Source organism: Oncorhynchus mykiss, chromosome 11 (assembly GCF_057628025.1).
Source record: "Oncorhynchus mykiss isolate SJ-2025 chromosome 11, ASM5762802v1, whole genome shotgun sequence".
In the NCBI taxonomy this organism is placed as follows: domain Eukaryota; kingdom Metazoa; phylum Chordata; class Actinopteri; order Salmoniformes; family Salmonidae; genus Oncorhynchus; species Oncorhynchus mykiss.
Window position 1 is genome coordinate 67,596,248 of NC_143032.1, and position 13,361 is coordinate 67,609,608.

At 44.9% G+C, this 13,361-nt stretch overlaps 1 protein-coding gene across 6 annotated transcripts in view; it reads left to right on the forward strand.

The window, feature by feature from the left end:
• Positions 1–13,361, forward strand: part of LOC110536245 (methylcytosine dioxygenase TET3) — an 81,360-nt gene that overhangs the window by 56,983 nt on the left and 11,016 nt on the right. For all 6 annotated transcript variants that reach the window (XM_090191017.1, XM_036936141.2, XM_036936143.2 and 3 more), the window contains 2 exons: positions 7,483–7,573; positions 13,053–13,146. In XM_090191017.1, the coding sequence (XP_090047143.1) occupies positions 7,483–7,573; positions 13,053–13,146 (185 nt within the window). The remainder of the gene's footprint in view (positions 1–7,482; positions 7,574–13,052; positions 13,147–13,361) is intronic.

Sequence of the window (13,361 nt, forward strand, 5' to 3'; positions counted from 1 at the left end):
TGACCAGCACAAAGACATCCTGTGGCGTTCTGCATTAGCATCGAATAGCCCCCGTGATATGCAACTTTTCAGGGAAGTTAGGAACAAATAAACACAGGCACTTTTTCAAACAGAAATGTGCATCCTGTAGTACTAACTCAAAAAAGTTCTGGGACACTGTAAAGTCCTTGGAGAATAAGAGCACCTCCTCCCAGCTGCCCACTGCTCTGAGGCTAGGAAACATTGTCACCACCGATAAATCTGCTATAATTGAGAATTTCAATAAGCATTTCTCTACGGCTGGCCATGCTTTCCACATCGCTACCCCTACCCCGGTCAACTGCCCGGCACCCTCCACAGCAACCCGCCAAAGCCCCCACCGTTTCTCCTTTACCCAAATCCAGATAGCCAATGTTCTGAAAGAGCTGCAAAATCTGGACCTCTACAAATCAGCCGGGCTAGACAATCTGGACCCTCTCTTTCTAAAATTATCTGCCGAAATTGTTGCAACCCCTATTACTTGCCTGTTCAACCTCTCTTTCGTATCGTCTGAGATTCCCAAAGATTGGAAAGCTGCCGCAGTCATCCCCCTCATCAAAGGGGGTGACACTCTAGACCCAAACTGCTACAGACCTATATCTATCCTACCCTGTCTTTCTAAGGTCTTCGAAAGCCAAGTTAACAAACAGATTACTGACCATTTCGAATCCCACCATAACTTCTCCGCTATGCAATCTGGTTTCAGAGCTGGTCATGGGTGCACCTCAGTCACGCTCAAGGTTCTAAATGACATCATAACCGCCATTGATAAGAGAAATTACTGTGCAGCCGTATTCATCGACCTGGCCAAGGCTTTCGACTCTGTCAATCACAACATTCTTATTGGCAGACTCGACAGCCTTGGTTTCTCAAATTATTGCCTCGCCTGGTTTACCAACTACTTCTCTGATAGAGTTCAGTGTGTCAAATCGGAGGGCCTGTTGTCTGGATCTCTGACAGTCTCTATGGGTGTGCCACAGGGTTCAATTCTCGGGCCGACTCTCTTTTCTGTATACATCAATGATGTTGCTCTTGATCCTGGTGATTCTCTGATCCACCTTTACGCAGACGACACCATTCTGTATACTTCTGGCCCCTTTTTATTTATTTGTACCTTTATTTAACTAGGCAAGTCAGTTAAGAACAAATTCTTATTTTCAATGACGACCTAGGAACAGTGGGTTAACTGCCTGTTCAGGGGCAGAACGACAGATTTGCAACCTTCCGGTTACTAGTCCAACGCTCTAACCACTAGGCTACCCTGCCGCCCCTCCTTGGACACTCTGTTAACTAACCTCCAGACGAGCTTCAATGCCATACAACTCTCCTTCCGTGGCCTCCGACTGCTCTTAAATGCAAGTAAAACTAAATGCATGCTTTTCAATCGATCGCTGCCCGCACCTGCTGGCCCGTCCAGCATCACTACTCTGGACGGCTCTGACTTAGAATACGTGGACAACTACAAATACCTGGGTGTCTGGTTAGACTGTAAACTCTCCTTCCAGACTCACATTAAGCATCTCCAATCCAAAATTAAATCTAGAATCGGCTTCCTATTTCGCAACAAAGCATCCTTCACTCATGCTGCCAAACATACCCTCGTAAAACTGACCATCCTACCAATCCTCGACTTCGGTGATGTCGTCTATAAAATAGCCTCCAACACTCTACTTAACAAATTGGATGCAATCTATCACAGTGCCATCCGTTTTGTCACCAAAGCCCCATACACTACCCACCATTGCGACCTGTACGCTCTCGTTGGTTGGCCCTCGCTTCATACTCGTCGCCAAACCCACTGGCAACAAGTTATCTACAAGTCTCTGCTAGGTAAAGCACCGCCTTATCTCAGCTCACTGGTCACCATAGCAGCACCCACTCGTAGCACGCGCTCCAGCAGGTATATCTCACTGGTCACCCCCAAAGCCAATTCCTCCTTTGGTCATCTTTTCTTCCAGTTCTCTGCTCCCCATGACTGGAACGAATTGCAAAAATCTCTGAAGCTGGAGACTCACATCTCCCTCACTAGCTTTAAGCACCAGCTGTCAGAGCATTTTACAGGTCACTGGACCTGTACTTGGCCTATCTGTAAACAGCCCATCTATCTACCTACCTCATCCCCATACTGGTATTTATTTATTTTGCTCCTTTGCACCCCAGTATCCCCAGTACCTGCACATTCATCTTCTGCCGATCTACCATTCCAATGTTTAATTGCTATATTGTAATTACTTCGCCACCATGGCCTATTTATTTCCTTAACTTACCTCATTTGCGCTCACTGTATATAGACTTTTTGTTTTCTTTTGTTCTACTGTATTATTGACTGTATGTTTTGTTTATTCCATGTGTAACTCTGTGTTGTTGTATGTGTCGAATTGCTATGCTTTATCTTGGCCAGGTTGTAGTTGCAAATGAGAACTTGTTCGCAACTAGCCTACCTGGTTAAATAAAGGTGAAATTAAAAATTAAATTAAAAAATTAAAATATCCCCCCACTAGAATCCCCATACTTTAATGAAGACATCTTCTCCATCCTGGAGGGGGAAATCAATCATTTCCAGGCCCAGGGACATGTACTAGTATGTGGCGACCTGTCAGAACTGGACAAGAACCTGACACTCATGAGAGTACACGGTGTGCCATCAGAGCAGCAAGAAAAGGGCAACCAGTGAAGAACAAACACCATTGTAAATACAACCCATATTTACGTTTATTTATTTTCCCTTTTGTACTTGAACTATTAGCACATCATCATGTAAGGCTGTTGGCTGTTACCAAAAGCCAAGGGCACCAGACAACGGGCCTCCATAGTGAAGCCTACACACTCCCCTGACAACACCACACTGAAACACCCCATGTGTAACCTGACTGGGGCTGTTGTTGTGACCGTATTACCACCACACCGGAAATCATGAGTCATGAACGCAGTAAAGTTTTGCGTGACTGTTGAGTTACAGTAATCTCAGCAGCAGTTTGAAATGGTGTAAAACATGATTGTTGTGGATGTTGTTTCAAAGCCTAACAACGAAATTGACAGCGTTTTCTGATGTGATGATTCATTCAAAACACCCATATGCATATTAGAGCTTAGGCATATCATGTTTATTAGCCAAAGCCCCTCCCCCCAAAATAATCTGAATGAAAATGATGATTGTGCTGAAATGCAATACATAGCCTATCACATATTACGCATGGCAGAAAAACATTAAACTTAACGGAGTTAACATGTCTGGTACATATTTGGTCTAGCCTATACAGTGAATTTGTATTTGATTTTGAATAGCCTAGTAATAGGGAATTGTTTATTTTCATAATGAAATGGGTGACACATTACCTTTAGCTGTTCAGAATATCTCACCATCATGAGTTTCCATCTCCTTCTCTCTCCTTTATTCCTTTCTCAAGCACGCTGACGGGCTGTCAACAGTTTGGTGAAATACACTAAACTACACTAAATACACTAAACTGTTGTAAATATACTATACAAAAGTTTGTGGATATCCCTTCAAATGAGTGGATTCTGCTTTTTCAGACACACCCGTTGCTGATAGGTGTATAAAATTGAGCACACAGCTTGCAATCTCCATAGACAAACATTGGCAGTAGAATGGCCTTACTGAAGAGGTCAGTGACTTGCATTCCAACATGTCAGTTTGCCAAATTTCTGCCCGGCTAGAGCTCCCCCGGTCAACTGTAAGTGCTGTTATTGTGAAGTGGAAACGTCTGGGAGCAACAAGGGCTCAGCCGCGAAGTGGTAGGCCAGTTGCAACGCTCACTACCAAGTTCCAAACTGCCTCTTGAAGCAATGTCAGCACAAGAACTGGTAGTTGGGAGCTTCATGAAATGGGTTTCCATGGCCGGGCAGCTGTACACAAGCCTAAGATCACCATGTGCAATGCCAAGCGTCGTCTGGAGTGGTGTAAAGCTCGCCGCCATTGGACTCTGGAGCAGTGGAAACGCGTTCTCTGGAGTGATGAATCACTCTTCACCATCTGGCAGTCCAACGGACAAATCTTGGTTTGGCGAATTCCAGGAGAACGTTACCTGCCCCAATGCATAGTGCCAACTGTAAAGTTTGATGGAGGTGGAATAATGGTCTGGGGGTGTTTTTCATGGTTCGGGCTAGGCCCTTTAGTTCCAGTGAAGTGAAATCTTAACGCTGCAGCATACAATGACATTATAGACGATTTTGTGCTTCTAACTTTGTGGCAACAGTTTGGGAAAGACCCTTTCCGGTTTCAGCATGACAACGCCCCCGTGCACAATACGAGGTCCATACAGAAATGGTTTGTCGAGATCGGTATGGAAGCACTTGACTGGCCTGCACAGAGCCATGACCTCCTCAACCCCATCGAACACCTTTGGGATGAATTGGAACGCCGACTGCAAGCCAGGCCTAATCGCCCAACATCAGTGCCCGACCTCACTAATGCTCTTGTGGCTGAATGGAAGCAAGTCCCTGCAGCAAATGTTCCAACGTCTAGTGGAAAGCCTTCCCAGAAGAGTGGTGGCTGTTGTAGCAGCAAAGAGGGGAACAACTCCAAAGGAATGCACATGATTTTGGAATGAGATGTTCGATGAGCAGGTGTCCACAAACCTTTGGTCATGTCGTATATGTTTAGTATCCAAAATGAAGCATGGGTACAGGGTTGGAGAGCCCAAGGCATACAGAGTTTGACTGGAATATCCCCTGTCAGGCAGCGAGAGCATGCTCCTCAAATAGAGGTTGATGTATGGAGTGAAATACATTTTCTTATATTTAATGCTTAACTACTCATATTAAGCACATGCTCCGCTATAAAACCAAAGTAGCCTACAAAACGGATTGGCGGAAAAGCTTGCGAATACAGATGATACAGTGCATTCGAACCCCTTGACGTTTTCCACATTTTATTACGTTACAGCCTTCTTCTAAAATGGATTAAAATGGTTTTACTTCCTCACCAATCTACACACAATAAAAACAGGTTGTTCGATTTTTTTTCTACATTTATCCACAAAACCCGCCCGGAAATATCACATTTACAGAAGTATTGAGACCCTTTACTCAGTACTTTGTTGAAGTATTTTTGACAGCGATTACAGCCCTGAGTCTTCTTGGATATGACGCTACAAGCTTGGCACACCTGTATTTGGGGAGTTTCTCCCATTTCTTCTCTGCAGATCCTCTCAAGCTCTGTCAGGTTGGATGGGGAGCGTCGCTGCACAGCTATTTTCAGGTCTCTCCAGATATGTTTGATAGGGTTCAAGTCCAGGCTCTGGCTGGGTCAATCAAGGACATTTAGAAACTTTTCCTGAAACCACTCTTGTGTTGTCTTGGCTGTTTGCTTAGGGTTGTTGCCCCAGTCTGAGGTCCTGAGTACTCTGGAGCAGGATCTCTCTGTATTTTGCTCCGTTCATCTTTCCCTCGATCCTGACTAGTCTCCCAGTCACTACCTGCTGAAAAACATCCCCACAGCATGATGCTGCCACCACCATGCCTCACCGTAGGGATGGTGCCAGGTTTCCTCCAGACGTTTGGCATTCAGGCCAAGGAGTTCAATCTTGGTTTCATCAGACCAGAGAATATTGTTTCTCCAGTGCTCCAGAGATGGTTGTCCTTCTGGAAGGTTCTCCCATCACCACAGAGGAACTCTGGAGCTCTGTCTGAGTGACCATTGGGTTCTTGGTCACCTCCCTGGTCACCTCCCCCGATTGCTCAGTTTGGCTGGACAGCCAGCTCTAGGAAGAGTTTTGGTGGTTCAAAACTTTTTCCATTGTGTTCTTGGGGACCTTCAATGATGCAGACATTTTTTGGTACCTTTCCCCAGATCCGTGCCTCGTCACAATCCTCTCTTGGAGCTTTACGGACAATTCCTTCGACCTCATGGCTTGGTTTTTGCTCTGACATGCACTGTCAACTGTGGGACGTTATATAGACTGGTGTGTGCCTTTCCAAATCATGTCCAATCAATTGAATTTACCACAGGTGGACTCCAATCAAGTTGTAGAAACACATGAGCTAAATTTTGAGTCTCCTAGCACAGTGTCTGAATACTTATTTTTAATACATTTGCAAACATTTCTCAAAACCTATTTTAGCTTCATCATTATGGGGTATTGTGTGTAAATTGAGACATTTTTTTTATTAATACATTTTAGAATAAGGCTGTAATGTAACAAAATGTGGAAAAAGTCAAGGGGTCTGAATACTTTCAGAATATGCTTGGTCTTTTTCCCTGCCCCTGTTCCTGCCCGTTTTGATAATGGACAATTATAAATCACAACTAGTTTAACATATTAGTAAAGACCAGATTAAATTGAGAACAGTCTCATGGTTGAAAATATGAATACTTGAGAGAACAGTTGTGCAGCTTGAGACAAGGAACAGAGATCAACCTTTTTTTGATACTTTATCAAACCATCAATAGCCTATAGTCACATCATGTAGCCCATATACTGTATGTTCTGATTTCTACGGTTTGTATCATTAACAACTAAAGTTGCCAAATAACTCTAAATCTAACATACCCTATAGGACCTGTTTCAAATGATCACTTTTACGCTCAACATAGCCACTTCATATGTGCACTCGCTCCTTAATGGGAAAAATATCCTTTCTATTTCATTCAGCGAAGTTCAATTATATTCTTCTTACTATAAAATCATATAAAATAAAAATAATGGAGGGGATTTATAAGCGTATATTGTCAGCTGAATGAACAAGCCTACAGCCTATGGCATGGAGCACAGCCAGATAACATACAGTAGGCCAACTCATATTCTGATCTCCTGAAATACATTTTCTTCATATCATGTTTCTTTAGACCTGACTAAAATAAATATTGGACTTATTGTGATGGTTATTATTAAATTGATTCATTAGACTTTTTTTAAACGTAGGTGTCCCAAAGGCATGCATCACTGGCTTGTATGTGTGGAGGCCTGGAGATGCTAAACATGTTTATGTTAATTAACCGTCAATTACCGTGAGAAGTAATTAACTGTCAAACCCCGTAGAAGTAACATTTGATCTTGCAGGGACTAACAAAATGTCCCCAGTTGGTCAAATGTTTGTTTGTTTACTACTACTTCTGGTCCCCACAAGAAGAGTTAAACACACACACACCACACACACTGATTCATTCACTCTCTCAAACAGCCTTGGTTCTAATGTAGTGCCCCCACCCCGACTATACCCCAGTCATAACATAGTCAGTTTCAGGTTAGAGGAAGTGTGTGTGGCTTTAAATCTATCTTCAGTCACACCTATCTATGGTCCCTCTTGGTTTCCATGGCCTGTTAGATATGAATAAGCAATCACTACTACTTCTGATACCTTAAATGTCACAGAACAGCCCTGCACTAATCCAAATAATACAGATATTATTGTGACGAAGTAAAAAAGTATGTGGTTGAATTAGAGGTGTACTATATTGCATTGTGAACTCTTTGTAATTCTCTCTCTCTCTCCTCTTCCCAGAGCAAGTCCTGGAGAAGGATGAGGGTCCGTACTACAATCACCTGGGCTCCGGGCCCACTGTGGCCTCCATACGAGAGCTGATGGAGACCAGGTGAGACTTCTGGAGCAGACTTGCTGTAGCGAAGATTTCCCTTCACTGGAACTAAGGGGCCTAGCCCGAACCATGAAAAACAGCCCCAGACCATTATTCCTCATCCACCAAACTTTACAGTTGGCACTATGCATTGGGGCAGGTAGCGTTCTCCTGGCATCCGTCAAACTCAGATTCGTCCATCGGACTGCCAGATGGTGAAGCGTAATTCATCACTCCAGAGAACGCGTTTCCACTGCTCCAGAGACCGTTGGCGGCGAGCTTTACACCACTCCAGACGACGCTTGGCATTGCGCATGGTGACCTTAGGCATGTATGCGGCAGCTCAGCCATAGAAACCAATTTCATCCCAACGAACAGTTATTGTGCTGACATTGCTTCCAGAGGCAGTTTGGAACTCAGTAGTGAGTGTTGCAACCTAGGACAGACAATTTTTACACGCTTCTGCACTCAGCGGTCCCGTTCTGTGAGCTTGTGCGGCCTACCACTTTGCGGCTGAGCCTTTGTTGCTCCAAGACGTGTCCACTTCAAAATGACAGCACTTACAGTTGACCGTGGTGGTGCCATGTTGAAAGTCACTGAGCTCTTCAGTAAGGCCATTCTTTTGACAATGTTTTATTGCATAGCTGTGGGCTGTGTCCACATACTTTTGTGTATATGTAGTGTATTTCCCTATAGATAAGACATAGTGCAAAGGAGCAAGGACTGAAATAGCCTTAACCTGAAGGGAAATATCAGGGAATAGATGGGTGGAGGAAACACTACAGAATACTGTTGTAGTGTGCTTGTTCAGGGATTTTAGCCCCCTAGATTATAGCCACAAAACTCTTGATGGCAGCCTCCTGATTTTCCTGGAACAGAGTTAGCTGTTCTCTCCCTTTCCCCCTCCATCTCTCCTGTCCTTCTCTTCCTCTCCCTCCCTTTCTTTCTCCCTCTCTCCTCTCCCTTTCTCGTCACCTCTGCCTGTGAACAGGAGGTTATCCAGAACTGCTGGCTATGGCCTGCTGTCTTGGCATCCAACCCTCCCACAGCTTTGAGCTAGCATCACTCTCTCTCCCTCTCTCCTTGCCTCCCTTTCTCTCTCTTTATTTCTCTCCCTCTCCCCCAGCGCTGTGGTCTATCCCCCTCTCCCTTTTCTCCATCCCCTTCTCCCCTCCCCACTCCTCTGATCCTGTCCCCAGGGAATCCCTGACCCAGAATCCAATTGGAGGAACAGGAACTATCAGCATCAGCTGATTAGACAGAAAAGAGGGATAGGCAAAGTGAGAGGAGAGGAGAGGAAAGGAGATGAGGAGAGAGAGGCAGCAGGTAGCCTAGCGGTTTAAAGCATTGGGCCAGTAACCGAAACGTCACTGGTTCGATTCCCATAGCCAACTAGGTGAAAAATATGTCTATGTGCCCTTGAGCGATGCACATAACCCTAATTGCTCCTTAAATCACTCTGTGTAAGAGTGTCTGCTAAATGACTGAAATGCGAAATCAGAGGAGAGACAGAGATGAGATGAAGAGACGAGAGGAAGAGACAGAGGAGAGGAACAGACACAGTGGTAGAGAGCAATGAGAGAAAGAAGGGGGGAGAAATTGAGAGAGAGTCAAACAGGGATACATTTGCATTAGGAAATAGATAGACTCGGTTTGAGGCTTTCTCTTGGGAGTATTGTAACGTGAAACTAGTGAATGGAAACATTACATACAGTAGCTACTTAATCACATTGACCAATTCAGTACCCTAAAAGTCGGGGAAGTCTCAACTGACAAAACAGGAATAGTTCATTGGCAGCTGGAATGTCTTGGGATCAGTGTTTTTGTTGACTAAACATGGGGGGGGGGGGGCTGCTTAGTGCATGTCCCATACATTGTTGTATAGGGGACCGGGGTCGAGAGTGACTGGCCATTATAGTAACAGAGGATAATTCCCATTGACCAGTGACTCATCACTCTCCCGAGAGAGGGTGGGGTAGCAGATGCGGGGGATGGCTGAGGAGAAGAGGGGAAGATCCCTCTTTGTTTGTATTTGAGAGGTGACTTAAGAACTAAAGCCCTCTATAGTCTTCTCCCGACCCCTGAACCCACCTCTGACCCCATTGGCCCACCCCTACGGAGGCCAAGCCCACTCCTTCCGACTGGCTGGTGAATGAGTTCCCATTCAGGACAGAGCCACATGTGTCCCACCATAGTAGACCCGCTCAGGAGTGACGTTATCAACATGACATGTATGATACACAGGGAGGAATGGGTGAGCTGTGGGCGAACATCTGAGTAATGCTGGTAGTTAATCCAACCCCCTGCAGAGTGCAGAGAGAGAGACACACGCCAGAACGTAACCAGGCGCATACACACACCGAGCAAACACACATTCGTGTGGTTGCACTTTATTTGGATAGTCCCCTATAAATGATCTACAGATGCTCACACTCTTAGGTTCTAGATAGCAGATAGTATATCAACAAACTCTGTTGAAATGCAACCGCTTGCTAGGGTTACTGTAAGGGTTAGGAGTAGCCCTTTTCTGAAGTCAAATGACCAAATCGCCCTCTAGTGGCCTCATGGGTGTTATTAATATTTTTCCTAATTTCAAAATTACTAAACAATATTTAAACAAAATGTCAAACGATTTTGTTATATTTCAGTCTTCTGTGATATACACTGCTCAAAGAAATAAAGGGAACACTAAAATAACACATCCTAGATCTGAATGAATGAAATATTCTTATTAAATACTTTTTTCTTTACATAGTTGAATGTGCTGACAACAAAATCACACAAAAATTATCAATGGAAATCAAATTTATCAACCCATGGAGGTCTGGATTTGGAGTCACACTCAAAGTTAATGTGGAAAACCACACTACACGCTGTTCCAACTATGATGTAATGTCCTTAAAACAAGTCAAAATAAGGCTCAGTAGTGTGTGTGGCCTCCACGTGCCTGTATGACCTCCCTACAATGCCTGGGCATGCTCCTGATGAGGTGGCGGATGGTCTCCTGAGGGATCTCCTCCCAGACCTGGACTAAAGCATCCGCCAACTGGCATTGGTGGATGGAGCGAGACATGATGTCCCAGATGTGCTCAATTGGATTCAGGTCTGGGGAACGGGCGGGCCAGTCCATAGCATCAATGCCTTCCTCTTGCAGGAACTGCTGAAACACTCCAGCCACATGAGGTCTAGCATTGTCTTGCATTAGGAGGAACCCAGGGCCAACCGCACCAGCATATGGTCTCACAAGGGGTCTGAGGATCTCATCTCGGTACCTAATGGCAGTCAGGCTACCTCTGGTGAGCACATGGAGGGCTGTGCGGCCCCCCAAAGAAATGCCACCCCACACCATGACTGGCCCACCGCCAAACCGGTCATGCTGGAGGATGTTGCAGGCAGCAGAACGTTCTCCACGGCGTCTCCAGACTCTGTCACGTCTGTCACATGTGCTCAGTATGAACCTGCTTTCATCTGTGAAGAGCACAGGGCGCCAGTGGCGAATTTGCCAATCTTGGTGTTCTCTGGCAAATGCCAAACGTCCTGCATGGAGTTGGGCTGTAAGGACAACCCCCACCTGTGGACGTCGGGCCCTCATACCACCCTCATGGAGTCTGTTTCTGACCGTTTGAGCAGACACATGTACATTTGTGGCCTGCTGGAGGTCATTTTGCAGGGCTCTGGCAGTGCTCCACCTGCTCCTCCTTGCACAAAGGCAGAGGTAGTGGTCCTGCTGCTGGGTTTTTGGCCTCCTCCACGTCTCCTGATGTACTGGCCTGTCTCCTGGTAGCGCCTCCATGCTCTGGACACTACGCTGACAGACACAGCAAACCTTCTTGCCACAGCTCGCATTGATGTGCCATCCTGGATGAGCTGCACTACCTGAGCCACTTGTGTGGGTTGTAGACTCCGTCTCATGCTACCACTAGAGTGAAAGCACCGCCAGCATTCAAAAGTGACCAAAACATCAGCCAGGAAGCATAGGAACTGAGAAGTGGTCTGTGGTCACCTGTTGTCTATTCCATTTGCACAACAGCATGTGAAATGTATTGTCAATCAGTGTTGCTTCCTAAGTGGACAGTTTGATTTCACAGAAGTGTGATTGACTTGGAGTTTCATTGTGTTGTTTAAGTGTTCCCTTTATTTTTTTGAGCAGTGTATATAAAGTTTAATATTGGGATGCAAACTCAAAATGTAATATATTATATCTGACATGGTAAATGTGTCTTCTTTTTTAAGCCCATAACAATGTGTGTGAGGTGTATAGATTTGTTTAAGACTACAAAGAAACACTCTATTTGATCCTAAAAGGTTGTAAGGGAAGGGGAAAGGGGGATACCTAATCAGATACCTAATCAGTTGTACAACTGAAATTCAACTGAAATGTGTCTTCCACCCAACCCCTCTGGTTCAGCGGTGCGGGGGGCCTCCATAATCAACATTCACGCTTTGGCGCCCAGGGAACAGTGGGTTAACTGCCTTGCTCAGGAACAGAGCGACAGATTTTTACCTTGTCAGCTCGGGTTGGCATAAGGATTACGGTTAGGGTGAGATTTAGGTCTGATTATGTTGGTCTTTGGCTGCTACTGTAAGCCTCTGTGAACACTCCTCTTGGCCAGCCAGGGTCAGCCAGCTTGTGGGGTCTTTGTTTGACAAGACACGTCCAACTCTCATGGAGACCAAAGGCTTACATTATGGTCTTGCAGAAGCACATAGGCTACTTGCTTATTAAGAAATAAGGCCAGAGGGGGTGTGATAAATGTGAATATACCACAGCTAAGGTGTGTTTTTAGGCACAATGTGAAAGTTTTATAATTAAGCAAAAAGGCACCAGGGGTGTGTTATATGGCCAATATACCACGGCTAAGGGCTGTTCTGAACAATTAATAAAATCGCCACCGATTTACATTGACCCCCCGTTGTACACTGCTGCCACTTGCTGTTTATTATCTGTGCATAGTCACTTCACCCCCACCTACATGTACAAATAACCTCAACTAACCTGTACCCCCGCACACTATCTTGTTACCAGTGCCCCCTGTATATAGCTTCGTCATTCTTATTGTGTAACTTTTTATTATTACTTCTTATTTTAGTCTACTTGGTAAATTGGTAAATATTGTCTTAACTCTTCTTGAACTGAACTGTTGGTTAAGGGCTTGTAAGTAAGCATTTTACGGTAAAGACTACACTTGTTGTATTCGGTGCATGTGACAAATATAAAGTTTGATTTTGATTTGATTTAGCTGTGGTATATTGGCCATATACCACAAACCCTCGAGGTGCCTTTATGCTATTATAAACTGGTTACCAATGTAATTAGAGCAGTAAAAATAAATGTTTTGTCATACCCGTGGTATACGGTCTGATATACCACGGCTGTCAGCCAATAGGTGTTCAGGGCTCAAACCACCCAGTTTATAATGAACACTATACAATACAGTTAAACTGTTATGTTCAGTAAGACACACACACTCACACTGTGCTCTGTCTCTCTGTGTAGGTATGGAGAGAAGGGAGATGCTATCCGTATTGAGAAGGTGGTCTATACCGGCCGGGAAGGCAAGAGCTCTCAGGGATGTCCCATTGCCAAGTGGGTGAGTACAAGTAGCCATACATTACAAACTGAACCTATACCTTTCACAGAACAATTCAAGCCTAACCACCCTAAACAACACTAGCCTGGTCCCAGATCTGTTTGGGCTCTTGCCAACTCCACTGTTTCCAAACATGAAAATTGAAAATTAGTGTAAATGGTTGGCATGGTAGCACAAACAGACTGGCCCTCGTTGGGCTAACACAAAACACTAGT